Source organism: Emericellopsis atlantica (assembly GCF_019669845.1).
Source record: "Emericellopsis atlantica unplaced genomic scaffold F5Z01scaffold_16, whole genome shotgun sequence".
Classification (NCBI taxonomy): domain Eukaryota; kingdom Fungi; phylum Ascomycota; class Sordariomycetes; order Hypocreales; family Bionectriaceae; genus Emericellopsis; species Emericellopsis atlantica.
The window spans coordinates 20692-46532 of NW_025764718.1; the positions used below are offsets into that span (position 1 = coordinate 20692).

Sequence of the window (25841 nt, forward strand, 5' to 3'; positions counted from 1 at the left end):
TCCACGTATCTGGGTCGGCCTCATTCATGAGGGATTCATCACTCAGCCGAGGGACGTGCAGTCCGCGGCATCCGACACGGAATTCTGTGGGTTCGAGGCTTTTTTGAAGGAAACATTCCTTTAATAACAGTCTTTTCTCCCAAAGATAACATACAATAAAGCACTCCGGCTCATGGATGTCCTTTTCGTCTCTCGCTGCGGTTGCAAGAGGAGAAAAAGGATTGAGATAATTGTCAGGGGTTGAGAGCCCGCTTGAGCTGAGCTAGACCCTGTGGGGAAACTGAATTCACGTTACGTCTAGATGAGGCCACCAGGTCGCACTCAAGAGTAGCAACATGTAAGAAGGTCGGCCTAGACTCCGGACTCCGGAGAATATAAGATGTATCCGTAACCCACGATCCACCCCGGTGTGGACCGCGTTCCGCGAACCCCACCCCGGCGGCTGGTCCCGACCCCCGGCAATACTAATCGTTCAGGTGTACACCGTATTAAAGGGGCATTGAGATCAATGGAAATATGAAGACGAACGCGCTGATTCTACGACACACTGGGCTCTACCAGTCGAACGCCGGTACCTGGAGTGAGGTTCAACCGGTGAGTTGAGCCCCTATTCAATGGTTTCGCGATTTGAGCCCTTGTGACGCAACGCAGATTCCAAGTGCCATTGCCCACGAGGTGGTTCAAAATGCATGCACATATCATTAAGAGCATTCGTAATAGCAAAACGGTCTTTCAGCGCTTGTAGGAAAAATCTAAGAAATGAGCAATAATGTGAATGTACACTGTATAAACCTATCGTCCAGCAGGTGCATAGCTACCCGGTAGCTCCACAGGGACATGCTGACCTGGCATCTCCGCCGGATACATCCAAGCATTCTTATCGTAACGGTCCTTTGGCTCGTGAGTATCGCTGTGAGAGGCGTGATATTCAAGTGCCGGTGGGTTCCTCGTCCTGTTCCGTCTCTTTCGACGCCAGATGAACCAAGCAGCACCGGCAACTGCCAAAAGCCCACCGACTGTCACGCCAACTATTATTCCGATCTTTTCGCCGGAAATGCCGGGTGTGGTATCGTCTCCCAGGTCTTGAGGTCGTTCTTGCCCAGTCTCGGTGCCCCCTGGACTACTCCCCGTGGTGCTCCTGATTGTGGAGGTCCGGTCCGTTTCGGTCGGTAACAGGTCAGAGGACTGGTAGTTGATCTGAATCATGGGCGCCAGCAGAGTTACGTCGCGTCTGACTATCTCTTTCTCGGTAGACTTTTCTCCGTCGTCTGTCCGGGTGGTTGTGATAGTAATCTTGTCGGGAAATGTCGCCGCTCGGATATTGGCAAGTTCGGTGCCGGAGCAGGTCCCTGTCTGTACCACCACACTTTCGCCCGTTTGTGTTCCGGCAATCTGAATGCATGTATTACCATTTCGGTTGGTACAATCGAAACCCCTGTTTGTATGCGAGTCAGTCAAGGAAGCCTTCCAATACGACGGAGAGCGAACTCACGTTGGACAACAGCCGACGGCAGTCTCGCCTTCTTGTAGATCAAACTGAATCTTCCACTCGGGACCTTTGCCGTAGCGAGCGGTGCAAGCTGCTGAATATCCTGTAGGGCATCCGGTCCCCGGAGAGTAGAAGCCCCAGCCAACAAAGGGATGTACCGGCGTGCCCGCTCTCGCAGTTGCCGGTGGCCAGCAACTGGTTAACAGTTATCCTGCTCGCTTGCCTTTCCATCCGTGCCAACCACGCAGGATTGCCCACGAAAGCCTTCCGAGCATGTTGAACAAGGCAGCACGTGAGCAGTGCAGAACGATGGGGCCACCCACGACGTCGTGAGAGGGCCGAGGACTGTGCCTTGAAGACCCGTGAATGTTCCCATATTGGTGTCTGGAAGTGTCAAGAAATTCAGTCTCTGTAATACATCGGTCGAGTCGTACTGAGAAAATGGCAGTCTCTTGAGGAGTGTTACTTGCGGGTTCCAGGTATCGCGAACTCAGCACAGATCAAAGGGGTCATACAAAAACGAAGTGCACATGTCCAGAGACGGCGGCAATACTCCCAGTACGACTGGACTACGACACACGAATGCCAACGCTGTGCCAAGGGGCTGGATCTTTGTCGCAAAGAACCAGGGGTGAACCAACAGCATGAGAATCCAGGCTTCTTTGCATGAAGCCGAGCACGTAGGCAGAGACGTGAATTGGTCTAAGCGTGCCGCCGCCTTCTACCTAGATCGATATACCCTGGTTACGTGAGAGGTGACAATTTCTGGATGCCATCAAAGCCCTGATACGGATACAGGCTCCAGCTTCTACATCATAGCGATGGACAAGCTGCCTGGTGAATCCAGTCTTCTTCTGCGAGCCTTGTTCAATATCGTCGCAACCAACAGTCTTGGCGTCAGGCGAGCTCAAGGAACCATGCCCTATTAGGCTAATCATTACTGACGACAAGTGACGTGTTGGTACCAGGCGTGTGGTTTGGGCGGCTCTAATCAGATGCCGATTTGAGCCGCTCGGGCATCGGGATTTGGGGCCGTGAGCGCCAAGATGCTCAATGGGGGTTATCCCGGTCATAGGCCAATAGACGACGTCTCTGAGTCTTATCTCCCCTGCCCGTTGAGGACGTCCAACATTACTGGGATGCAGTTTGCGTTTGAGCAGAACCAACATGCATATTCATCATCCAGGTATGTGTACGGAGTACGCTGTATCAGGGAGAGAGGCAGAACGATCGAGAGAAAAATTCAAGACTTTGGAATGAGAATCTTTCCAGCCTGTGACGGACCAACCCGTGGTATTTCTCATTTGGCTTTTCGAGACTTGAGGGCAAGCTCTGCGCAATCATCAACCCGATTACCAGTCTTGACATTGGTACTCCGTACGCACGGCTGGCTCGACATATTGTCAACATGCTGCAAGCTGACCAACGGATACTACGTCGGCAATCGCCGTCTGGCCTTGACAGTTGACACCGGGAGCCTTTCCATAATTAGCGTCTCCCCTTTCGTGTTCTCACCTGGTGGGCTGCATCTACTTCGTATCGCGCTTAGGATTAGGGGGCTTACTCTCGACAAACAATTCCTCCCCGACCGGTGTTGTCTGCATACTTTCCTCTCTCCATTAATTTTCAAGCGACAAGCGAGAGCGATAACTTCTTTATTCTTGTATTTCTGTTTCCCCTTTCTTTTCTTGTATCACTCATCCTTGCCCACACTCCGCCGTCATGATACCGGATTCCAGCAATGTGCGGAAAGCTGGGACATCGCGGTTGTTCGTGGCATGGAGCCATATTTCCACCAAAGCGATCATTTTGTCATTCGCTATTTTCATTCTGACATTAAATCTCCTCTTTTTTGCATCCTCAGTGGCAGACACACATAGTATATCGCCGCGCCCTCCAGCAACAGATGCTCCAGCATCAAACTCTCCGGCATCAGTGACCTGCGACACTCCCGCGACGACTGAACATAGATACATTCCCAACCACGTCCACTTTGTGTTCGTTCTCTCAGACCCCGAAAAAGACTTTTCGTTCCAATTCAAACACTTCCTCTCCATGTACGCCGCATGGTACTACTGGAAGCCAGACGTCATCTACCTCCACACCAATGCCGACGAACAGGGGCAGGCGATAACACGAGCACGCGAGGGACAGTCTGGGAAGTGGAACAAGCTCATTTTCAACATGTTCGATAATCTCCGTATCAACACCGTCGAGGCACCAACGCATACGAACACCGGCAAGGAAATCCAAGGCATGGAGCATAGGTCCGATTTCGTACGAGTGAAACAAGTGCATGAGCTTGGTGGGGTGTACATTGACTTCGACGTCCACGCGCTGCGAGACATACGCATCCTCCGAGAAAGCGGGTTCAAAGCGATTGCTGGCAGGCAGCTAGGCGGCCAGATCAACAGTGGGATTTTCATGTCCGTCAAAGGGGGGAAGATGGTCGAGCGATGGATGCACGGGATGCACACTGCCTACACAGGAGGCTGGACGACGCACAGCAACGAGGTGATCACGAAATTTGGACAGCGTCTCGTCCGCGAGCCAGGAGAGATGCTCATCATGGAGCGCGACGCCTTTGCACCTGGCAGCTGGGAAAATGACGATACGGACAAGCTCTTTGCGCCACACGACGATGTGCTATCCAATTTCGCCAACGCGACTGATACTAGCCCGCTGCCGACGTACGACGAAGCGTTTGACGAGCGGTGGGAGACGCCTGGAGACTTTCCCGACTGGGCCCGAGACTGGTCGTCTACGTATCTCTTGCATGCTTTTACGGCGGCTCGTTGGGGTCATAAAGTCCCCAATTTCGAAAAGATCACACCACTATATGTGTTGGAGAGGAGGAGCAACTTTGCGCGGGCTGTCTATCCTGTTGTGCGGCAGATGCATGAGGATGGTCTATTTGATGTAGATGATTTATCTTGAGGTGCATAGGAAAGATTCTTCGTATCTCGAGTTCGTAATACAATATCAGTAATAATTGGACAAACGCCTCGCTGAGTTTCCACGTGCTTGTTAAAGGGAAGCCCCCCCATGACAGCTGCTGCCACATTATCACCAAGTGGATGTGATTGCCTTTGTTTATGGGTCTGAACTTGATTTGAGAATAATTCGAGGACTGTAAATAACACTCGAGTGCTGCCTAGAGAAACCAATGGGTCACATGCCCGTCGTGATCCGAACGTCATGCTACAGGGTAGTCTAATCACTTTTTCAACTCGCGTTCGTCCTCGACCCCATCCGCATGAAACAGCTGTTGTGTCAATTTTACCTTCAACATGAACATTTTGCAGTTGATCATCTTTATGCTTCGCACGGGAACAGACGAGGAAGGGCACCTTGCTAATTAATTTCCCAACAAGGGGTTGAGATCTGGACTCCGAATAGGGCCCCGTTATGTAAATAACTTGAACGCATAGCATGTCCTGCAATTCTCCAACGCTCCGTACACTCAACTTCAACTTTCAGCAGCTTGCTTCATGTTCCTTGTGCAAGTTTCCATCAATCATTGATCAGACCACGCGCTGTCCAAGTAATCGGCCTCGCTCTTCAAGATGACAACGGCATTGACGTTTGACACGTCCAACGACTTTGATGCGTCTGGCGACACGCTGCTCATCCTCACCCGCCCTCAAATGACCTGGGTGGACGTGGATGCAGTCAGTCCGTGGCCCAATCATCTGCCAACGCACAAGACCAGTGCCTCAACGACGGAGAAGTCCACGATGCCTCTTGTCTTTGGCGGCCTGCCCCCAACATTGCCGGTCTCAAGTTCAACGCAGCCTAAAGGGTATTCTTGGGAATTTGTGCCGACGCCACATGAAGCCGAGCGCAAGATGCGTCTCTCGTCGCAACACTTGATCCTGGCTTCAGATTACTTCAAGAGTGCCTTGACAAAGGGGTTTGCCGAGAGCGTGCCTGAGTCTGGTGAATTTGCTCACGTCGTGCGTGCTGAGAACATGAACCTTGAAGCCTTACGACTGGTCATGTCCATCGTTCACGGACAAACACACCAGGTCCCTCGGAAAATAAGTCTCGACCTTCTGGCAAAGGTGGCTGTCGTTGTAGATTATTACAAGTTCCACAAAGCCGTCGACTTCTTTTTTCAGGTCTGGGCTGAGCAGATTGAGACGCCGGCCGAGTGGCAGTACGGCACCGGCTTTTTGCTCCGGCTGCTCGTGTCTTGCATTTTCCAAGAGAAAGAAATGTTCCAGAAGCTGACCAAGGTCTATCTGTTGCATTCTCGGGGCCCGATACATCACCTCGACCTGCCGCCCTTAGCACTCATTCGAGGTATGTAGGAGGTGGGTGCTGTCTACATGTTGCGTACATTTCTAACAATTTTCCCCCAAGACCCTCTTGAAAAGGCCAGACAGGACCTCGTGGCAAAGACCATTGGACAGGTTCATGCGCTTCTACAGAGCTTCTATAAGCATGATCCGCCTTGCTCCTATAACTGCGCTGCGTTTCAGTTTGGCCTTCTTGCCAAAGGCCTGCACACACTCGGACTCTATGATCCTCAACCGCAGGCGCCATTCCATGGATTCAGTTTCGATGCATTTCAAGCAGCCGTGGAGAAGATTCACGCCCCCAGGTATACGGGTGAGCCAGGACCAGGACCAGGATCCGCATTATTCGACGGCGGTAGACACAGGCAGGAATGCAACCTGACAAACAAAATCAAGCCCATCTTCCAGCGCCTTCGTGATGGCATCCAGGGCCTCAATTGGGATGCTCACTTTCGAGAAACGGTAAAGAGGCAAGCAAAGAAGGAAGAACATGTCTCCGCCCCTATCCGCGCCAGTTCCAGGACCGGATATCCTACTCATACTTCTCTCTTCCGTTGAAGCATTGGCTTGGACGAGATGAATGAGAGAACGAGACGTATGAATCAACTGCACTTTATTTCACAGCGTGTATGCGGATTTTGTCTCTGGAATCATTGTTTGGTCAGGGATTCTTGCCGCAGCTAGCTACTAGCTATAGAACTCTGCTCTAAGGGCGCCCACCGGCCCACCCCTACCCGTCAAGCTTCTTCCCGTTCCCGTGTCCATGGCCAAAGTGCTCGGTACCATTGTCATAGGTATTATCATAGGTGCCGGCCTCCTCCCCGTGAACGACGCCGTTACGGGCCTCGTGGACGCGCGCGACAAAGCCGGGCATGAGGGCCTGGGGCGCGGCGGTGATCTTGCTCTCGTTGCGGCGGTCCGGCTGGACAAAGACATCAAAGGCACGTGGCACGATAAGTCCAGCCACAGCAAAGAAGAGGGCGACGTGGGCAAAGGTGAAGCCGCAGATGTGGAGGGGGTCGAGGCGGCCGCGGGCATAGAAATCCGGGTAGGCAAAGGAGGCGATGATGGCGAGGATGGGGGCGGAGATGTAGCGCAGGACGGGACCCCAGAAGAAGGGAATCCGCCAGTTGCCGCCGTGGCTGAGAATGACATTAAAGTCGCGACGCAGTTGGTTGGTGGAGTAGAGGGCGAGCCACCACCACTTGCTGATGAGTGCGCTGCGGCCAAAGAACCGGGGGGCCACTGAGGTTGGCGTGCGAGCGAGGAGGACGCTGGCAATGGTGCCGACAACAAAGATGCCGAAACCGACACCGGCGCCGGCGCCAGGAGAGACGGCTTGACCGACGACCACACCGAGGAACATGGAGAGGACGTAGGCGGCTGTGTAGAGGTAAAAGGAGAGCTTGCCGACCTGGTCGCAGACGTCGGGCTTGCGGTAGAGGACGGACATGGCGACAATCTCGGACCAGACGATGAGGAGGAGGGTGATGTTGTTGACCCAGGTGTCGACGGCGTCGAGGAAGTAGTAGCCAAACTGGGTGCAGTAGACGAGGGAGATGAGGAAGGAGATGATGACAATGGCGGTGGCCGTCTTCCAGCGCTTGACGTGGTTGCCGAGCAGACTCTCGTTGACGATGGTGATGAGGGACTCGACGAGGGCGACGGAGGAGCTGATGCCGAGCAGGGCAATGGTGAGGAACCAGACGACGGAGAAGAAGTTGGAGCCGGACATTTGGCTGAGGGCGAGCGGGTAGGTGAGGAAGCCGACGGTAAAGGTGCCGACGGCGGCGTTGTCCTCTGGGTTGTTGGGGTTGAGGCCGAGGAAGCCGACGATGCTGAAGACGACGAAGCCGGCGACAATCTCAAACAGGGAGTTGCTAAAGGCGATGATGAGCGTGTCCTGCACAATGTTGGCAAAGCGCGAGCTGTAGGACGAGTAGGTGGTGAAGTAGCCAAAGCCGACGCCGATGGAGAAGAAGATCTGGCCACAGGCGGCCTGCCAGATCTTGCCGCTGGCGAGCTTGCCGCCGTGCCACTCGGCAAAGTAATAGCGGATGCCGACGACGGCGTCGTCGAGCGAGGCGGAGCGGCCGAGCAGGATGATGAGCATGACAATGGGCAGACCCATGGTGAAGTAGATGGCGCGACCCGTGACGCCGACGCCCTTGAACATGCTGAGCCAGACGCAGAACCAGATAAAGGCCGTCCAGCCGACCGTCTCGCCGACCATGCCGCTGCCCGGGTAGACGGTGTAGCGGACGACGTCGCCAGCCGCGTTAATCTCGCCGGGGATGGGGTCCTTGTTGGCGATGACGTCCTGCATGTAGAACTCGGTGCCGCGACCGTCCCAGGGCAGCGGGCTCTGGAACGAGGAGCGGAAGTAGTGCATGACCCACGAGAGGATGGGCACGTAGTAGCAAACAACCATGTAGCCGGTGAGGACGACGCCCAGACCGACACCCCGCGCGCGACGGTTCATGCCGTTGAAGGAGGTGACGACGCCCGCGCGGTAGGCATTGCCCAGGCTGAGCTCGAGCAGCAGGACGGGGATGCCGAGGAAGAAGAGGGCGATGAGGTACGGGATGAACCACTGGAGGCCGCTGTTCTGGAAGACGACGGATGGGTAGCGGAGGACATTGCCCAGGCCGACGGCGCCGCCCTGTGTGTGTTAGCATTTGATATCGGTTGAGGGGAAAGTCGCAAGAACGCACAATGGCCGCGAGGATGAACGAGAGGCGGTTGGGGAACTTGTCGCGCCCGTCCGACTCCTTGTCCCCTGGAGGGGACAGCACGTGGAGGATCTTCTTTCCAAAGCCCATGATTGCTGTCTGGCTGGCTGACCTGCGCTGGTCGGTTTGGCGAGTGTCAATCGAGTGGAGGATGGCGAGGAAAAGGTGGTGGAGGAGGAGGAGAAGAGATCCGCCCCGAGTGTGGAGGACAGGCGCATTTAAAGCAAGCAACCGCGTGCCCATCTCACTCACTACGTACGTAACGAGCGACCAGCCATCGATTGCACGTGAGCGAGTGCCCCCTACGTAGCTGGACCGCGTTATCTTCAGCCTTCGGCACACGGCTAGACGCTGGTTCTTGGCAGCAAGGATCCGTGCCACACTGGGAGCACCCATTGCGGCGATTCGAAGCAATCGAAGCCTCCAAGGAAGCGCGTCCATGATGCATCGCCGCGCCAGCAATCTCCCCCGCACGCACGCACGCACGCACGCACAGACACTGTGGCCGTGGCACGAGCCAACAGACCCAGACATTCACAGGCCCCTAAGCTCCTTGGCACGCACGGAACCTGGGGTCATTGGGCGCGCTTGGCGATGGGGACCATTGGGACGTGACCATTGCCATCACTGGGCGGACGGGCATTGGCTGGTCGACTCAGCCTTGCTCTTGTCTCTCTCCACACACGCAAGCCGCCTCGCCTTTTCCATGTGTCATACAATGCCCGACTTGGTGCTGCCCCGGGCGGACGCTTGCGTCTCGACTCCAGTGTGTCCAGTGACAGTCTCCATGTCGACGCGGGGATGGCCTCAAGCTTAAATGGAGGCTTACTACGTACATATTGGAGCCGCCCAGTAGCGCATTCCAGAAGGTACGTAGCTTCTAAGCTTATGGCGGATAGAGTTCAATGTTCAATGGGGTCGTATCAGTGGACATTGGACATTGGACACCAACAAGAGTCAATCCACCCACCCACAGCACAAGTGCGAGGCCGCCCTCCCGCCCCCTCGTCATTGGACGTCGCAATGGCGGCCTCCAGTCCTTTTGTCCTTTGTCCTGATTAACTGTTGTCAGGATGGGTTGGGGCGGCTCAACTGATAGCGACAATGTGACATATCACTGGGCGCGTTTGACGCGGCTGGCCTCGGACCTTTGTCGTGAAAGGGTGCATATGTCGAAATGATCCCTAAGCCCTCGCTTGGTGGCAGCTCGTTGAAGCCTCGGTCGACAGAGTCCAGCTCAATTGAGAGAGTCGCTCCATGTCGCGTCGGGGACGCCGATTGGGGACTGGATCCAGAATGGGGTTTGTCTCACCCTCCGCGATGGACGCCTCGCGCCCCGCCCGACCGTCCTCGAATGACGGTGACGATTATGCGACTGGATGCGCAATGGAGATTGGCAATGACTTGCACGTGGTGAAAAGAGGGTCGTCGCTGTTCCTCGCCACACAAAGTCTAAAGGGTGGTTGTCAGATAAGCGGTCGGTCGGTGCAGGTGATCCAGGGTTTTGGAAAGGTGGAGGAGGGCTGCCCAAAGCATAGGGAGCGTGGACATTATATATACAATAGTTATACACATAAACAGCACACTGAACACATCGCATGTGGCTGGCGACTGAACCACCCCGGCCTGCAGAGCCAAGAGAGGCAGGGCTGCAAGTTGAGGCTGCCGAACCAGGGACTCGAACGTGCTTCCTGAACAAGTTTGAAACACAGCTCACCTAGGCAAAGACCCTTGAAGCTTGACGGCCGTGCGATAGAGCCGATAAGCCTCAGCCAAGAAGATCCTTGGCAGACACCACACCGCATGTGGAAGGCCTGCAGTTTCGCCAACATAGATTGTCACCCGGCAGGAGGCTCTTGACTCCTGATGAGCAATAAGACGTTGACTGTGGGTTGGATGTCATCAACCGAGACATTGAATACGACGAGGATATCGCCAGGGCCAGTCCCAACGCTGTGGCTCGCCTCCAGATATCCACCCCAGCGCACCGGTACCATGGTACGCCGAAGACTGTGTCGCGAGAAGGGAAATAGGTCTAGATCTCTAAAGCGACGTACATCTATGCCGTGGGTGCAGCTATTCGCATGCCAGCGCCAGACGCATCATCGAAGCATGGCTAGCCAGACAATCACCGACAATGTTCGGATCGCGCCGGGGAGTCTCAGCTCTCCAGGGGCGCATGCGTGGAACGAACACAACACCTGTCTGCGCTCATCTGGTAGGAATGAGATGGTCGACGGCTGTGTCCAAGAGCTGAACTCGCACATCTGCCGGAGCCATGAGACATTGGGTACGCAGAAGCCGTGAGACAACGACACAGTCGTCCCATGCCCTCCAATGCATTGTCTGAAAGAAATCAGATCCGATCATGGCCTCAAATACTTGTGTTCCGGGATGGAAAGATTCCGAAACCTACAGGTAGCTGTTTGAGGACGTCATGGGAGGCCAGACCGATGCTGTGCTATAACTTGGCTCCCTTCTGCCAGCATCTTCGCCAACACAACCCGTGGTCACAGCTCTCTGTCCACAGCTCAGGACTCGCATTCATCACTTAAAAAAAACACCATTTGCCATGGAGAATCTCACAGGTCGAGTTGACACGTATTTCCGCACACGCACGCGCGGCCAAAAGGGTATCATCCGCGATCTCATCATGACCGAGGACGCCCACCACGACATCACCCTCTGCGACAATGACTACCTCAACCTCGTCCACCACCCACACATCCTCGCGGCCCAGATAGAAGACCTAAAGAGTTCCGCCGGTCGCGGCGCCGTCTACTCGCCCCTCTTCCTGTCCCGCGAGACCATGAACCCCCACACCCAACTCGAGGACGACCTCGGCGCGTGGTACGGCAAGGACTGCTACCTCGCGCAGTCGGGCTACGCCGCCAACGTCGGTCTCATGCATGCCCTCTGTCTGCCTGGGACCAACGTCTATGCCGACATGTTCGTCCACATGTCCTTCTACGACGGCCTCGCCGCCCGCAAGGTAAGACTCCATCGATGCCAGCTCAACGACGCCGCCGACATGGAGGACAAGATCCGGCAGCACGGACCGGGTCTCATCCTCGTCGAGTCGCTGTACAGCGTGAGCGGTGACTTTGCCCCTCTGGTAGACATGGTCCGGCTGCGGAACGAGTATGGCTGTCTGCTGGTTGTCGACGAGTCGCATTCCCTCGGTGTGTACGGCGCCAAGGGGCTCGTCCACTTGCACGGTCTGCAGGACGAGGTGGACTATGTCACGGCCAGTCTGGCCAAGGCATTTTCGACCCGGGCCGGTGTTGTGTTTGGGCGACACGGTCTGTTTGTCAAGGAACACTCGTTCCCCAACATCTTCAGCTCGGCGCTGCTGCGGAATGATATTGTGCGGATCCGCGCGGCGTGGGAGGTCATCTGCGACGCGGACGACAGGCGCGCGCGGCTGCTCGACGTGTCGAGGCGGTTACGCAGCGAGTTGGGCGAGGTGTCCCGGTTGGCCAGCGTGTCGGGGACGTTGCCGTCGCCGATTGTGAGTCTTTGCGCGGACGACGAGGAGCAGATGGCGAGGTTGCATCGACATCTCTCCAAGAAGGGTATACTGGGTGCGCCGTTCTTCCCGCCCGCAACCTCGCCGAAGCATCCTGTCCTAAGGTTGACGGTGCACGCGAATATCAGGCAGGAGGATGTGCGTCGTATTGTGGAGGGTGTTGCGTCTTTTTACGCGATCACTGCGCGGCTTGTGTAGGCGGAGGCTGCGGGCTGGTCGGTGGGCCTTTGAACTGGGGTTCTTGACGGTGTAATTTTGGTGCTGCTTACTATGAGTAAAGAATCTATCGCCAAAATCAGCCCTCGTGGCAGTATGGACAAGACGGGCGAAGAAGAGCACGACCAGCGGTCTGGACGAGCTTGAGTAGTAACATCTCGAGGAGTAAGATGACGGAAGGCTCTAGATTGGGAAGCACAGAAAGCAGCCCCTGATACTCTGAATGCAAGATCTGACATGCAATGTCTGGGAAGCATCCATGAGATCAGGAAGCTGCCAGGCTGCACTCGTCTACAGACATAGGCCTGTCGGTATTTGTCCTGCCTCCAATGTGTTCAACCGCTTCCGATTTTGTTTCGGGATAGTTTCACCGTTATCGACTCTATGACGAGCCAGTTGCCCACTATCATTCGCTGAGTCTTCCTTGATCCCGTCATCGGTGCAGTTCTGTGTCTCATCTACACCCAGTCTTTGCGTCCAGCGTCTCGAGATGAGATACCTGGATATGCATCCCACCTTGGACCACTTGGCAGGAGTGAACCCTAATTCTTTCTAAAGCGTTGTAAAGCGCGAAAGTGCCTCATCAGAGATAGTCCAGGCCATGTACTCGGGTTTCGCACGTGCAGCCTGCTATCTGACAAACGCATGGTCGAAATCTATACCATGACAGGCAGGTTCCGATCACTCACAATGCCCCTGCCCCTTTCAAGATGAATGCACACATATTCACGTCAAAAGGACGCATTCGAAGGCCTTTTGAATGATCTTCAAAGCTTCCAGTCCACAGGCGCATCCACGCATGCTTGCAACCCGCCGCGATACCACTTTCCGCACTAGGCAAAGCCAGGGGCGCGACGATCGCCAAGCTCATGTCAAAATGGGGCCAAGACGTGTCAGGAGATTCGCCGCAAAGCTTGATGCTGAATGGCGCCGCTTGGCGACGCCAGATGATGTGGTCTGGGGAGAGATTACACCAGTGAAGCTTTCATGTGGCTTACATGTATTCACGTGTGTGTATTGAGCTGTTTCGCGACTGAACTTCAAGCCGATATCAGGCTTCCAACAATGTTTTGGAAACACTCGAGTGTCACAAACTTGGAGATTCGGGTGAATCGGCTCAGGAGGCATCATGACCCGATGCAAATCGCTACAGTCACACGAGAGAACTTCTGTTGTACGGCATGAAACCGAGTGGTCATGGATTCCCTTGGTTGATGGCGACAAAAGGTCCGCAATGGAAACAGACCTGTTGGATCATTTCCAAACGAAACAGGTCCTCAGCGCATGCGATACTAATGTGCTGTAGCCGAGGCTACCTCGGGTCTGCCCTCAGGCTGGCTACATGTACTCGACACCACGACGTGCAGCTGATGCGACTCAACCCTCTGCTGCCAGCTCTGCGACTGGAATGATCTGCTTCGTCCCATCCAGTCACGAACTTCTCACGCCGTCGAGCGCATCTGGCGGACAATGAGATCTGGTCAATATCGGTCCGCCTGTCTGTCAGCCTTCCCGTTTCAGCGACATGCACTTTTGTCAAGTTGGACGATGATTGAAACACTGGCGTAAATAGCAACGGGAGGATCACAGACGGAGGAATATCAAACGTAGTCTAAAATAAAAAAAAAAGACGGATACCGAATCCACGGCACCCAGCAGATTAGGACCGTTTGTGTCACGCATGTCCAGATGACAGATACAGAATGTGGATTGACTAATGATCTACACCGACGAGACGGAGATATTCATGCGCTTGAAGACCAGTCGCTGGTCTAGTTCTCACGCATGAATTGGCGATCCGTCAAACCTGCTCTCCAAGACGGGCATGCCCTGCTGGCGTCGGCAATTGGACCGTTTGGAATGCATCTTAATTCAATGCTAATCTAGGCCATGATGGTTATTATCGCAGCCAGTTAAGGGCGAGAGAAGAGACGTCGTTGGTTGGACGCGACATTAAAGGCGCCGCGGCACGCACCAGTCAGCGTGCAGCGTGGGCCGACGACAGCAGAACGTACATGTAGCCAAATTTCGAGCAGCGTCGCACGCATCATCGGCTGCCATTTCCCATGGACTTGAAGCAATGAGCGGCGCGCGTCCAGCCCTCGCTCCGTCGTCGCGAAACAAGCGGGAGCAGACTGCAGGTTCTCGAAGCTTGACCGTCGATCCTCGTGGGTCGGTCACTCGGTCGGGCCACTCACTGTCAAGTGCGTCCGACTCCGACACCGCCTAGCGATCAACGTCCTCCCCACGGAGCTCTTGGCCTGAATGGGGAGGCACCACGGCAGCAGACGCCATGACGCGCTTCATTGGCTCGTTCCCCTGGCTGGATCGTCGAGCGTCGAGGCGTCGTCGACGACCGACTGGACGCAGGTACCCGTCCGCCACAAAGTGCATGTCTGGATGATTAAAAGGACGCCAGAGGACGGCATCAAGTCGTTCCTTGGCTCTCACCGACACGCAAGCAACTCTCTAGCTACTCACGCACTCACTCGTTCTCCAACATCCTGCACAGACTGCCTCTACTGTCCTTTACGTCCAGCTCAGCCTGTACATCCACCACAATCCTCACCATGCTCGTCTCTACCCTCCTCGCCCTCCTGCCCATGGCGGCCGCCGCCCCGTCCGTCCGACGCCCTGCCCCCGTCGTCGTCCCCCGAGGCGGCACCCACATTGAGGGCAAGTACATTGTCCGCATGAAGTCCAACACCGTCTCGACAGCCGTCCACTCGGCCATCAGCTCCATCAAGGCAGACGCCGACTACACCTACCAGCGTGGCTTCGCCGGCTTCGCCGCCAGCCTCGACGACGACGAGCTCAGGGCCCTCCAGAACGACCCCAACGTCGACTACATTGAGCAGGACGCCACCGTCACCATCGCCGCCGCCACCACCCAGGAGGACGCCCCCTGGGGTCTTGCCCGCCTCTCGAGCGCCACGCCCGGCGGCACCACCTACACCTACGACGAGTCCGCCGGCGAGGGCACCTGCGCCTACGTCCTCGACACGGGTATCGACGTCGACCATCCCGAGTTCGAGGGGCGCGCGACGTGGCTCGAGAACTTTACGCAGGACGGCGACTCGGACGGCCAGGGCCACGGCACCCACTGCGCCGGCACCATTGGCTCCCGGACGTACGGCGTGGCCAAGAAGACCAGCCTCTTCGCCGTCAAGGTCCTCGACGACGCCGGCTCGGGCACCAACTCGGGCATCATCGCCGGCATCGAGTGGGTCGTCGACGACGCGCCCACCCGCCAGGGCTGCGAGAAGGGCGCCGTCGTCAACATGTCCCTCGGCGGCGGCTTCTCCCAGGCCATCAACGACGCGGCGGCCTCCATCGCGGACGCGGGCATTTTCCTCGCCGTCGCGGCCGGCAACGAGGCCGCCAACGCTGCTAGCAGCTCGCCCGCCTCTGAGCCCAAGGCCTGCACGGTCGGTGCCTCGGATGCGAACGACCGGCTCGCCGACTTTTCCAACTTTGGCAAGCTCGTCGACGTGATTGCTCCTGTAAGTCTTTTTCTTCCCTATTGTCAGGTATAGCAGGGCTAATGATGACAGGGCGTTGGCATCCTCTCGACTGTGCCTGGCGGCAAGACCGAGGAGCTCGACGGCACGTCCATGGCCTCGCCGCACGTCGCTGGCCTGGCGGCGTACCTGCTCGGCAAGGGCGAGTCCATGGACGGGCTCTGCGGGTACATTGCCAAGACGGGCCTGCAGGTCATCACGGGCGCGCCCAACGGCACGACCACCGCGCTCATCAACAACGGGAACCAGTGAGGTCTCGATAGAACGAGAATAGCGATATTTTCTTGCGATATTATCGAATGTACATTGTGTATTTTTGGAATGAATATGGGCGTTCGTCAGCGAGCTGTCGTGAACGCACGAATGTGAAGTGATGTGTGATGGATGACGTTCTGGTGAGGGAGATGGACGCGACCGGCCAAGGTGGGAGTCACGTGAGCGTATCACCCTTGCCCAGGGTAATTGCCTACCTTAAGCGGCGCACCATCGCTAGCAGCAAGCTCCTTGCCGTCAAGAGTAGATACATACGCCTTACGTTGAGAACGGATCTGTATGCTCTGAGTGACGTTAGGAGTTGAATTGTCCCGATAATTGCCATCTATCAGAGGATCCTGGAACAGTGAAGCTTATGTCCGTTACTGCCTTGAAACGAATTAGTGCAGAATGGACTGTATCTCCCCAACTGTTCTCAATCAGATGAGGCACTGTTAGATACCTGCTGTAAAACACTGCAGTGAAATCCTTACGAGTGCGTACGTATTATAGCCTCGAATACATTCGAGAAAGCATATACAATGAGATACGTAGACACTTCGGACTAGATATACTGTCGTTCAGATTCAATGCCTATCGAAGACACTCCAGTCCCGCTACGGTTGCCTAATCAGGCATGCAAAGCCCCGGGCCCGTCCACTATCGACAATACCCGACGGCAGCCTACAGACCCCTGTCACTGACGCGGCTCTAGCGGGTTCAGTGCTTCTGGTCAGTGATTCATTATTCCCGTACCGTGTAAGTCGAGCGCCCTGGTGTTTGAAGACATGGACTATTGAACGGTACTCCCAGTGACAAGGCCCTAGAACTGGGCCAGCAGCCATCATGGATGGAGCAACCTTCACCTTGACTCCTTCGACACTCATTTATCACCTCCAACTTCCAACTTCACCCAGACTCTAGCGCCATCGATACGCGGACCTCACCTTGGCATATGCGCGCCAATGGGGAGGCACGGTAGTTGGCGGGAGCCGTCTTGGTCTCTTGGCCACCAGACATCAAGCAAGCAATCCAGTTTGGGCTCCAGTCCTTGCTTTGGTACTCAGTGCTGTCTGCGAGGCGTTATTGAGAAGATGGGCGAATCATCAGATCCGAAGGGAGACAAGGCTGTATCGTCTGTGAAATACCAGACCTCAACTAACATCCTTTCCCGACTCCCGAGGGCCATGCCGACTGGATATACCAAGTGCGTACTATCCTGCAGGACGCATTTTGACGGGCTAATATGCTCGCCCACAGCCAATCTTGCCAATTAGCCGGATGACGAGCAGCGAATGACAATACGGCCGAATCCATGACGGCTTACATACAGCACTAGGGCGATCACGTTCCTTTACGCCGTACAGACGACCTCACAGCACAGACATCCATACCCGGAGAATAATGGATACTGCCGTGTGTGCCGTGACCAAACGGGTCCTCTGCATAGGCTGAATTACCCCAGACCCGGGGACGATTTCACCCAGCCAATAACGCTGCCCAATGTATTTACCCGTCATGATACCAGGCCCTCCCCACGATCAGTGTTCCTCCGCAGAGACACCGAGCAGCATGTCAGCAAGACCATATATATACACAAAGACGAGACCGAAGGACTGGCCTGCGTCCCCATCACGTCTTCTGGTCTGAAGATCGATCGCCCAACTCGTCAGCCATCTCCACAAGACAGACAGACATCATGGGAGGTGCACCATCTGGAACCGCCGGCTACGATGCCGCCCTCGAGCGTCGCCAGGCCCTCATGGGCAAGAGTGGCCCGCGCGCCCTCGTCAAGAACTGGAGGGTCGCCCGCATCGCCTGCTTCGCCTGTCTCGGCGGCGTCCTCTACGGCTACAATCAGGGCATGTTCTCAGGCATCCTCGTCATGCCCTCCTTTGGCAAGCACACCAATGGATACATTGACAACCCCACAAACAAGGGCTGGCTCACGTCGATCCTCGAACTTGGCGCCTGGTTCGGCGCCGTCATGTCCGGCGCCACCGCCGAAATCTTCTCCCGCAAATACGGCATCCTCATCGCCACCGCCTTCTTCATCATCGGCGTCATCGTCCAGGCCGTCTCCATCACTGGCGGCTACAAGCCCATCCTCGCCGGCCGCTTCATCACCGGCATCGGCGTCGGCTCCCTCAGCACCATTGTGCCCCTGTACAACTCCGAGTGCGCGCCTCCCGAGGTCCGCGGCGCCCTCGTCGGCCTGCAGCAGCTCGCCATCACCTTTGGCATCATGATCTCCTTCTGGATCAACTACGGCTGCAACTACATTGGCGGCACCACCCTCGAGACACAGTCCGACGCCGCCTGGCTCGTCCCCATCTGTCTCCAGGTCGCCCCCGCCCTCCTCCTCTTTATCGGCATGATCTGGATGCCCTTCTCGCCCCGCTGGCTGCTGCACCACGGCCGCGAGGACGAGGCCCGCCAGGTTCTGTCTCACCTGCGCCATCTGCCCGAGACCCATGAGCTCGTCGAACTCGAGTTCCTCGAGATCAAGGCCCAGAGTCTCTTTGAGAAGCGCAGCATCGCCGAGAGGTTCCCCCATCTGCAGGCGCAGACGGCCTGGAACACCACCAAGCTGCAGTTTGTCGCCATTCTCGCCCTGTTTCAGACAAAGGCCATGTTTAAGCGCGTGATTGTGGCCACCATCACCATGGTGGCCCAGCAATGGTGAGTGGCAGCGTACCCCTAGGGATGAACCATGCTGACAGCTTGTAGGTCCGGCATCAACGCCATCCTGTACTACGCCCCGTCCATCTTCGATCAGCTCGGCCTGTCCTCGACGACGACGAGCCTGTTGGCGACCGGCGTGGTGGGTATCGTCATGTTCATCGCGACAATCCCCGCTGTCCTATGGATTGACCGCGTCGGCCGCAAGCCCGTGCTCACCATCGGCGCACTGGGCATGAGTCTCAGTCATTTCATTATTGCCGTCATCCTGGCTAAGAATATCGATCACTTCGAAACGCAGCAGGCTTCAGGTTGGGCTGCCGTCGTCATGGTGTGGCTCTTTGTCATCCACTTTGGCTGTGAGTGCCCTGAAGAGAAAATGTGGACAAAAGTGCTGACAATTACCTAGACTCATGGGGCCCCTGTGCTTGGATCCTCATTGCCGAGATTTGGCCCCTGAGCACCCGCCCATATGGTGTCTCTCTCGGTGCTTCTTCCAACTGGATGTACGTGGACACTCTTCGTGTGAAGCTGTCGTGGCTAACAGCGCAGGAACAACTTTATTGTTGGACAGGTCACCCCTGACATGCTGGCGAACATTACTTATGGCACATATATCCTCTTTGGTATTTTCACCTTTTTGGGTGCTTGCTTCATCTGGTTCTTCGTCCCGGAGACCAAGCGTCTGTCGCTCGAGGAGATGGTAAGTTTTTTGTGCCATTACTATTTAATAAGGCTGACCCGTCACAGGACATCATCTTTGGCTCCGAGGGCACCGCCCAGGCCGACTTTGAGCGCATGGACGAGATCAACAGGGAGATTGGCTTGTTCGATCTGCTCAACACGGGCCGTCTTGCGGCGCGCCACTCGCACGACTCGGAGAAGAAGCACCCGATCGAACAGGATGTTTGAGAACTTGTATTAGTTTGCGCCCATCTTTGGGAAGAGGGTACGATACACTTGCAATTAGCAGGCAACACAGTCACTGGTAGACATGCAGTAATAAGCACTTGTTCACTATCTGAACTACTTTATCCTTTCCCAAGCCTCGCGTCCACAGTTGTCAGTCTGGTTGTGAAAGCGGGCGCGTTTACGCATACAAAGGAAAAACAAAAGCCAAGCACAGAAAAGACGCAAACTCGTAGAAAACCATTAGCCGTCACTAGGACTGGCCAACCCAAACAAACTAATGCCACCAAAATCGAGGACCCATGGTGATGATGCGGAGGGTGGGCGGATTCTCCCACTCCCTGGCCACATCATTCTCCACCGCCACCTCCTCTGGATTGTCGCGATTCACATCGTCAGCAGGCGTCTGGTCAAACACGGCGCGTAGATACCGAGCCCGACGCGCAGGCGTCCTCTTGAGGTCGTCCACGCCGCAGTAGGCGTCCCACTCCCACGTCTCGCCAAAGGGGTCGACGGAGTTGAAATACGTCTTGTCGAGCACCATGGTCTCGAGGTTGGGCAGGTCCTGCGCCAGACGGTGGATGCTGTACATGAGGGAGATGCTGTGCCAGGCGATGATGACGTGCTTGATTTTCTTCAGGCAGCTGTTGCTGATGGAGTACCATGCCGGCTCCGGGTCGTGCAGGATCAGCTGGTTGTTGGGGTCGTTGACAACCCAGGGCTCGTCAAAGAGAAAGCCCAGGTAGAGGATGGACGTGTCGTAGTCGACGAGAAGGGTGCGCTGTATATGGTCAATGGGGCTCGTGTACTTGAGGGTCCGGAGGTGGTTACTTACCGCCACGTTGGCGGCCACGTTGACCTGGCTAAAGGACGAGTGGACGGTGCCGATGATGCGCAGGCCGGGGGTTCGTTCAATGTCGGAGCCGTTGCGTTGCTCGAGGATGTTGTACGGGTAGTCTTGGAGTTTGGCCGCATTGCCCCAGATCAAGTCTTTCAGCTCAGGGGCCATGAGGGAGAACTGGGGGAATTCGGCCATCTTGAGCAACTATGACCTGGGCGTGCGGTTCTCAGAGAAGTTGTGATGAGAAGGTAGGAAGGATTCTCAACTCCTTGGAGAGAAACGAAGATTTACCTAGGTCTTTTGGAACATGGTGGTTGTTCGGTGCGCGAGTCACTTGTGGTCGTAACGCCCATGGTGTTCTGCGAAAACTCTGCGCATCACGGAGGAGACGATTAGAAACATGAACATGCAGGCTTGAACATATCATGAACAAACGTGAACGTCCGTTCCAGACCTGTGGCTATGGCGAACGGGGGCAATGTACTTGGCATGCCGGCTTTGTAAACATCTCTGTTGCAAGGTGAAGCTCGAGGCTGGAAATCCGCACAAATACAGTCTAGAGACGGGCCTGCCTAGTCACTCTGTCCCTCTCCATCTGAACGAGTTCCCACGCATATTCACCGAGCGGCTTAAAAGCCTCTGCATAATGCTTGGCGACCAAGCTCGTCGCTTGCTTGCCAGCCACCCGGGCCGCAATGCCCTGACTGATGGCAGACGCGCGAAAAACAGCAAACGCAACAGCCCAAGCCATGTCTGGCTTCGGGTCCCAACCTGACTCCTCGCTATACCACCTCATAATGTCATCTGGTGTCGGCAGGCCAGGCGTAGTCCCCGGTCGGAAGGTGTCCGACAGGAAGCCCAGCTTGGCCTGCAGGGGGCCCAAATGGAACGCATGAATCATGTTGGCCAGGTCCAGGAGCGGATGGCCGACAGTGGCCATCTCCCAGTCGAGAAGGCCGATCACTTCGGGGCGACTAGGGTGGAATACCATGTTGTCGATCTTGTAGTCGCCATGGACAAGTGTTGTGCGGTCCTTTGGCTGATGTCGCTTATCAGAGAAAAAGGCAAGCATCTCGTCGAGATGAGGGATGGGCCCAACGGGTTCTCCTGTCTTGACGTCTGCCACTTTTTCTTGGGACTAGGCGGGTGATCAGCACGGACTTCAGGCAGCATCAAGAGAAAACACCTACTGCTGACATGTGCCGCCACGTCGCGACCTGCCGGTCATAAAAGCTGCTGTGTTTGCCGAAATCCCCCAGCCCAACTTTTCTAAAGTCGACGCTGTGGAATTTGGCCAGGGTCTTGACGGCCGCCTTCCAATGACTGCTTCTCTCCTTGGCAGTCATGCCCGGCATACCCGCATCCTCTAGGATCCGCCCGTCCAGGAACTCCATGATGTAGAATGGTGTGCCAATGACGGAGTTATCCTCGCACAAGCAGTATGTCTTTGGCACCGGGACATTAGTAGGACCCAGGGCCTCGATGATGCGGTGTTCGCGCTCGACCCTATGCGCAGCCTGGGAGATCAGCTTGCCGGGAGGCTTCTTGCGAAGTACGTATCGGGAGCCATCTGGACTGGTGAGCTGGTAGGTTGGATTGGACTGGCCAAAGCCAAACTATACAAAGTCAGCTAGGCAGTGATGGCGTTTGGTACTGAGCTTGATCTACCTGCTTCACGTCAAGGAGCAACTCGATGCCTGGCACGTGCTGACCTATGTAGGCCTCGAGGGCTCCAACGTCAATGGGCTGTCGTACTAGGCCAGCCATTGTCGATACTCTGAAAGAATGAGTCCATCGATAATTCTGCCCGTGAAGAGAATGAAATACATTACATGACGGAGTCTCGGACAGTCGTAGTGTGGCTGCCGAGGCCTGCGGCTTCCCCGCATTATCCCCATGATTACCCCAGACGGAGAATACGTAGCTGAGCACTGATCACCAGGCATAGGTATTGGAGCAGGGCTTCTTCACCTTGAAACCATCACGGACGCACTGAACTGTCAATCCACTCGCCATGAATTTCGACTATCCGCCTGAGCTTCAGGCCTACCTCGCCAAGCTCGACGCCTTCATCAAGGCTGATATTCTTCCCATGGAGGAGGAGAACATTCAATTCTTTGATCACCGTCGAGAACCATCGCGAACACAATGGGACAACCAAGGCCTGCCCACGCCTGAGTGGGAAGCGCTCTTGGCACGGGCGCACAGGATTGCTGACGAGTCGGGCTTCTACCGTTTCGCGCTGCCCAAAGAATACGGAGGCCTCGAGCACGAGGATACCAATCTTTGGATGTGCGCCATTCGATTCCACTTGGCTTCGAATCCCCTGTACGGCGGAGGAGTGAGTCTGGCCAACGATCTGCAAACGGAGCACAGTGTCGTGGGCAATTTTCCGGATTTCCTCATGCTCTATCACTGGGGCAGTACCAAACAGAAGGATGAGTACATCCCAGCGCGACTCAGGGGGGATTTCCGTGAGTGCTGTGATCTGTCCAAGTAACCGCCATTGACAGGATAGGCATGACCTTTGGCTTGACGGAGATCCATCACGGCAGCGACGCAACGCACATGGACACCAAGGCCACGACCATCAAGCTCAAAGACGGATCGCCCGGCTTCAGTATCAGCGGCAACAAACGATGGCAGACTGGCGCCCACCATGCCACGCACTTTCTAATCTTTGCACGGACGGCTGGCAAGGCTGGCTCAGCGCACGGCATCACGGCCTTTCTCGTGCCACGCGCAACACCGGGTGTGTCCATTGCCTCGTACGAGTACACGCTCAACATGCCCACCGACCATGCCACGGTGCTGTTGGAAGACGTTCAAGTGCCAGACTCGGCCATCCTGGGCCCGTTGCATGGCGGCCTCGCCATCGCCCAGACCTTCACACACGAAAACCGCATCCGCCAGGCGGCCAGTTCCTGCGGCGCTGCCAAGTTCTGTGTCGATAGGTCCATTGGGTATGCACGAGATCGCGTCGTATTCGGCAAGCCGTTGGCGTCGAACCAGGCGATTCAGTGGCCACTCGTCGAGCTCTCGACGCAAATTGAGATGCGTAAGTAGAATGCGCCACACATGCCGCGGATGGATCAACCCTGACATGAGCAGTCCGCCTCCTGATCCTGCGCACAGCGAGTGAGATGGACCGGGTGCAGCGAGAGTACGCGTCTGGCAAGGAGGTCCCGGCGTGGGTGGCCATTGAGGAGCAGCTAGGTCACAAGATCAGCATGTGTAACTACTATGCCAACCGACTGGTGTGCCAGGCTGCCGACAACGCGATCCAGGTCCATGGAGGCAACGGGTACAGCCGGCATCAGCCATTTGAGCACATTTGGAGGCACTTTCGTCGGTATCGCATCACGGAGGGGAGTGAGGAGGTGCAGATGCGCAAGGTGGCGGGATACTTGTTCGGGTTCAAGACAGGGCGTGAGAAGAAGGGGAAGTTGTAGTAGCTTGATGGCTGAGTGTTCCAGTGCACATATGTGCTGTGTGTTGTTCTGATTTCTGATCCATGTTCACGGATGTGAGAGCATTGGGTACTTTTTGTGATTGCTGCCTACCCTGTCCCAAAACGGTCATAACATCCTGTCGCGCGTCCCGCGTCGTGTCGAGCTGCATCACCACCATCACAACATCACCACCATCCATACTCGGTATCCTATCGTCGCATACGTACATCAATTCTGCGGTCGTGCTCTGCTCATAAAACGCCTGCGCATTCTGCGCGCCCTCACCATGGACTCGGACCTCTTTGATAACGTCAATCCGGTGCACATGTCTGCCGAATCGTCCAGCAACGATGATTTTCTGCAGGGCGCACAAGGATCGCCGTTCCGGCCGTTCATGGACAATTTCTATTCTGGCGACGGCATGAACCAGGACGACACAATGTCGGGCGCCATGCCTCCCTCGACGGCGACAGCCACCCAGCAGCCCACCATGTCTGGCGCGCTTCCCGACGCATCGCAGGCGCCAGCGCAAGACAAGGATGTCGCGCGCGACCCGTCGCCAGAGATTGCGATGCCATCTGCGCCCGCGTCTGAGCCAGTGCGCGAGACGATTGCGACGACGGACGATGCTCCCTCAATTGGTGCAGCGCACGCGCCACCTTCGCCTGTGGGACACGCGACTGCCAACGGCACCAATACTGTCGAAGACGACTCGCTTTTCGAGGACACTGCCCCCATTGCGGTGACGGGAGGGAGAGAAGCGTCTATTGACTTAGGCGACGATCAGTCACGCGTGCGCATACAAGAGTCTACAGAGATTACTGAGACAGAGATCAACGGGCAATCCGTTGTCGTCGAGTCCCACACAGAGGTCATTGAGGAGACCCACAAAGAAGAGACAATAAGAACCGCGTCGCATGAGCCAATAACTATCGAGAAGCACGTGGAAACTGTCATTGAGACACCAGTTCCCGCGGCGGACATTGAGCCAGAGACGCGCGAGGCTGTGAGGATGGACACGGCCGAGGACGTTGCGGGATCGCCACCAGCTGACACTATTGAGCTGGAGATTCCGGCGCCCCCATCGCCAGACTATGGATCGGATGCTTCGATTCCCGCCGGGACACCCCAACAGCAGCATCAAGAGCCCATCCTTGGCTCCATGTCTGTTCCGCCCAAGAGAAGAGCTGCAGATGCCACTACAGACTCTGGAACCAAGCGACGTCGTCGCACGGCTGCTGATATGCTCGCCGATGTGAGTAGTATGTTTGTTTCGTCAGACTACAGCGACCGAAAGAAGCGCTCGGCACCAGTCCAGCCGAGCAGTGCAATGACCGCTACGCCTGTCAAAACACCCGGTCGTAAGAAGACCAAGGCAGCCGCCGTACCGCGCGTGGCTGCACTCAAGACGCCAAAGGTCAAGCCCACCGCTCGGAAGAGCATGGCTGCAGGGACGGCAGCATCACCAGCTGTGAAAGCGCGCACACCTCGCTCTGCCCCTGGCAAAGTAGCCACCAAACTTCCCAAGAGCACTGGAAAGACTCCCGTCAGTGCCAAGCGGCCAGTTCCTACCGTCACGGACGAAACGCCCAAGCGAAGGGGGAGACCCCCCAAGGCCTTGGACAGCGCTACAGCCGCACGCACACCTGTCAAGACACCTGCAAAGAGTCCCGCGAAAGCCCCTGCCACAGAGCCTGCGCGCAGGGGGCGGCCAATCAGTGCTGGCAAGCGCACGTCTCCTCTTAAGAAGCGACACTCCCTCTCTGCCCGCCTGTCCGCGCCCAAGGTCTCCAAGGTCGACGCAAATTCTACCCCGAAAGCCAAGGCGGCGACTACACCCAAGAGCAGTGCGAAGGTCAAGGCCGCGCCCGCAGATCCACCCAAACGTCGTGGTCGTCCCCCAAAGACCGCCACCGA

At 56.2% G+C, this 25841-nt stretch overlaps 10 protein-coding genes across 10 annotated transcripts; 6 read left to right on the top strand and 4 right to left on the bottom strand.

The window, feature by feature from the left end:
- Window positions 1-732: 732 nt before the first annotated feature.
- F5Z01DRAFT_688251 (uncharacterized protein) lies at window positions 733-2308 on the bottom strand (the record flags this gene model as incomplete). Its single annotated transcript, XM_046266041.1, has 4 exons — window positions 1694-2308; window positions 1493-1658; window positions 972-1435; window positions 733-752 (listed from the first exon to the last, which is right to left on the bottom strand). The coding sequence occupies exons 1-4, from the start codon at window positions 1863-1865 to the stop codon at window positions 733-735; spliced, it is 822 nt and encodes a 273-aa protein (XP_046117350.1). The 5' UTR covers window positions 1866-2308.
- A 417-nt stretch (window positions 2309-2725) lies between these two features.
- F5Z01DRAFT_657187 (uncharacterized protein) lies at window positions 2726-4500 on the top strand. The gene has a single exon (XM_046263624.1). The coding sequence runs from the start codon at window positions 3212-3214 to the stop codon at window positions 4424-4426; it is 1215 nt and encodes a 404-aa protein (XP_046117351.1). The 5' UTR covers window positions 2726-3211; the 3' UTR covers window positions 4427-4500.
- A 726-nt stretch (window positions 4501-5226) lies between these two features.
- On the top strand, window positions 5227-6348 carry F5Z01DRAFT_623717 (uncharacterized protein; the record flags this gene model as incomplete). The annotated part of the gene is made up of 2 exons (XM_046261337.1): window positions 5227-5794; window positions 5855-6348. The coding sequence occupies 2 exons, from the start codon at window positions 5227-5229 to the stop codon at window positions 6346-6348; spliced, it is 1062 nt and encodes a 353-aa protein (XP_046117352.1).
- On the bottom strand, window positions 6187-8612 carry F5Z01DRAFT_688257 (creatine transporter; the record flags this gene model as incomplete). The annotated part of the gene is made up of 2 exons (XM_046266042.1): window positions 6187-8452; window positions 8505-8612. The coding sequence occupies 2 exons, from the start codon at window positions 8610-8612 to the stop codon at window positions 6521-6523; spliced, it is 2040 nt and encodes a 679-aa protein (XP_046117353.1). The 3' UTR covers window positions 6187-6520.
- A 2349-nt stretch (window positions 8613-10961) lies between these two features.
- F5Z01DRAFT_138808 (pyridoxal phosphate-dependent transferase) lies at window positions 10962-12403 on the top strand. The gene has a single exon (XM_046257640.1). The coding sequence runs from the start codon at window positions 11095-11097 to the stop codon at window positions 12247-12249; it is 1155 nt and encodes a 384-aa protein (XP_046117354.1). The 5' UTR covers window positions 10962-11094; the 3' UTR covers window positions 12250-12403.
- Window positions 12404-14837: 2434 nt separating this feature from the next.
- F5Z01DRAFT_623617 (peptidase S8/S53 domain-containing protein) lies at window positions 14838-16040 on the top strand (the record flags this gene model as incomplete). The annotated part of the gene is made up of 2 exons (XM_046261331.1): window positions 14838-15770; window positions 15822-16040. The coding sequence occupies 2 exons, from the start codon at window positions 14838-14840 to the stop codon at window positions 16038-16040; spliced, it is 1152 nt and encodes a 383-aa protein (XP_046117355.1).
- A 1492-nt stretch (window positions 16041-17532) lies between these two features.
- F5Z01DRAFT_138882 (general substrate transporter) lies at window positions 17533-19730 on the top strand. The gene is made up of 5 exons (XM_046257641.1): window positions 17533-18722; window positions 18771-19081; window positions 19132-19228; window positions 19275-19425; window positions 19473-19730. The coding sequence occupies exons 1-5, from the start codon at window positions 17740-17742 to the stop codon at window positions 19632-19634; spliced, it is 1704 nt and encodes a 567-aa protein (XP_046117356.1). The 5' UTR covers window positions 17533-17739; the 3' UTR covers window positions 19635-19730.
- Window positions 19731-19908: 178 nt separating this feature from the next.
- On the bottom strand, window positions 19909-20667 carry F5Z01DRAFT_637181 (uncharacterized protein; the record flags this gene model as incomplete). Its single annotated transcript, XM_046262263.1, has 1 exon — window positions 19909-20667. One exon carries the CDS (start codon window positions 20665-20667, stop codon window positions 19909-19911), a length of 759 nt encoding a protein of 252 aa, XP_046117357.1.
- A 246-nt stretch (window positions 20668-20913) lies between these two features.
- Window positions 20914-22615, bottom strand: F5Z01DRAFT_138918 (kinase-like domain-containing protein). Its single transcript, XM_046257643.1, has 3 exons — window positions 22141-22615; window positions 21663-22088; window positions 20914-21610 (listed from the first exon to the last, which is right to left on the bottom strand). The coding sequence occupies exons 1-3, from the start codon at window positions 22237-22239 to the stop codon at window positions 21029-21031; spliced, it is 1107 nt and encodes a 368-aa protein (XP_046117358.1). The 5' UTR covers window positions 22240-22615; the 3' UTR covers window positions 20914-21028.
- Window positions 22487-23924, top strand: F5Z01DRAFT_623840 (butyryl-CoA dehydrogenase; the record flags this gene model as incomplete). The annotated part of the gene is made up of 3 exons (XM_046261346.1): window positions 22487-22946; window positions 22991-23530; window positions 23584-23924. The coding sequence occupies 3 exons, from the start codon at window positions 22487-22489 to the stop codon at window positions 23922-23924; spliced, it is 1341 nt and encodes a 446-aa protein (XP_046117359.1).
- Window positions 23925-25841: the final 1917 nt, after the last annotated feature.

Bases quoted from the DNA above. Each gene is read 5' to 3' on its own strand.
- F5Z01DRAFT_657187 (XM_046263624.1), top strand. From the start codon at position 3,212: ATGATACCGGATTCCAGCAATGTGCGGAAAGCTGGGACATCGCGGTTG.
- F5Z01DRAFT_138808 (XM_046257640.1), top strand. From the start codon at position 11,095: ATGGAGAATCTCACAGGTCGAGTTGACACGTATTTCCGCACACGCACG.
- F5Z01DRAFT_138882 (XM_046257641.1), top strand. From the start codon at position 17,740: ATGGGAGGTGCACCATCTGGAACCGCCGGCTACGATGCCGCCCTCGAG. The intron at 18,723-18,770 runs GTGAGTGGCAGC...GACAGCTTGTAG, and splicing joins ACCATGGTGGCCCAGCAATG to GTCCGGCATCAACGCCATCC. The intron at 19,426-19,472 runs GTAAGTTTTTTG...GACCCGTCACAG, and splicing joins GTCTGTCGCTCGAGGAGATG to GACATCATCTTTGGCTCCGA.
- F5Z01DRAFT_138918 (XM_046257643.1), bottom strand. From the start codon at position 22,239: ATGGCTGGCCTAGTACGACAGCCCATTGACGTTGGAGCCCTCGAGGCC. The intron at 22,089-22,140 runs GTAGATCAAGCT...GACTTTGTATAG, and splicing joins TGCTCCTTGACGTGAAGCAG to TTTGGCTTTGGCCAGTCCAA. The intron at 21,611-21,662 runs GTAGGTGTTTTC...TCACCCGCCTAG, and splicing joins CGTGGCGGCACATGTCAGCA to TCCCAAGAAAAAGTGGCAGA.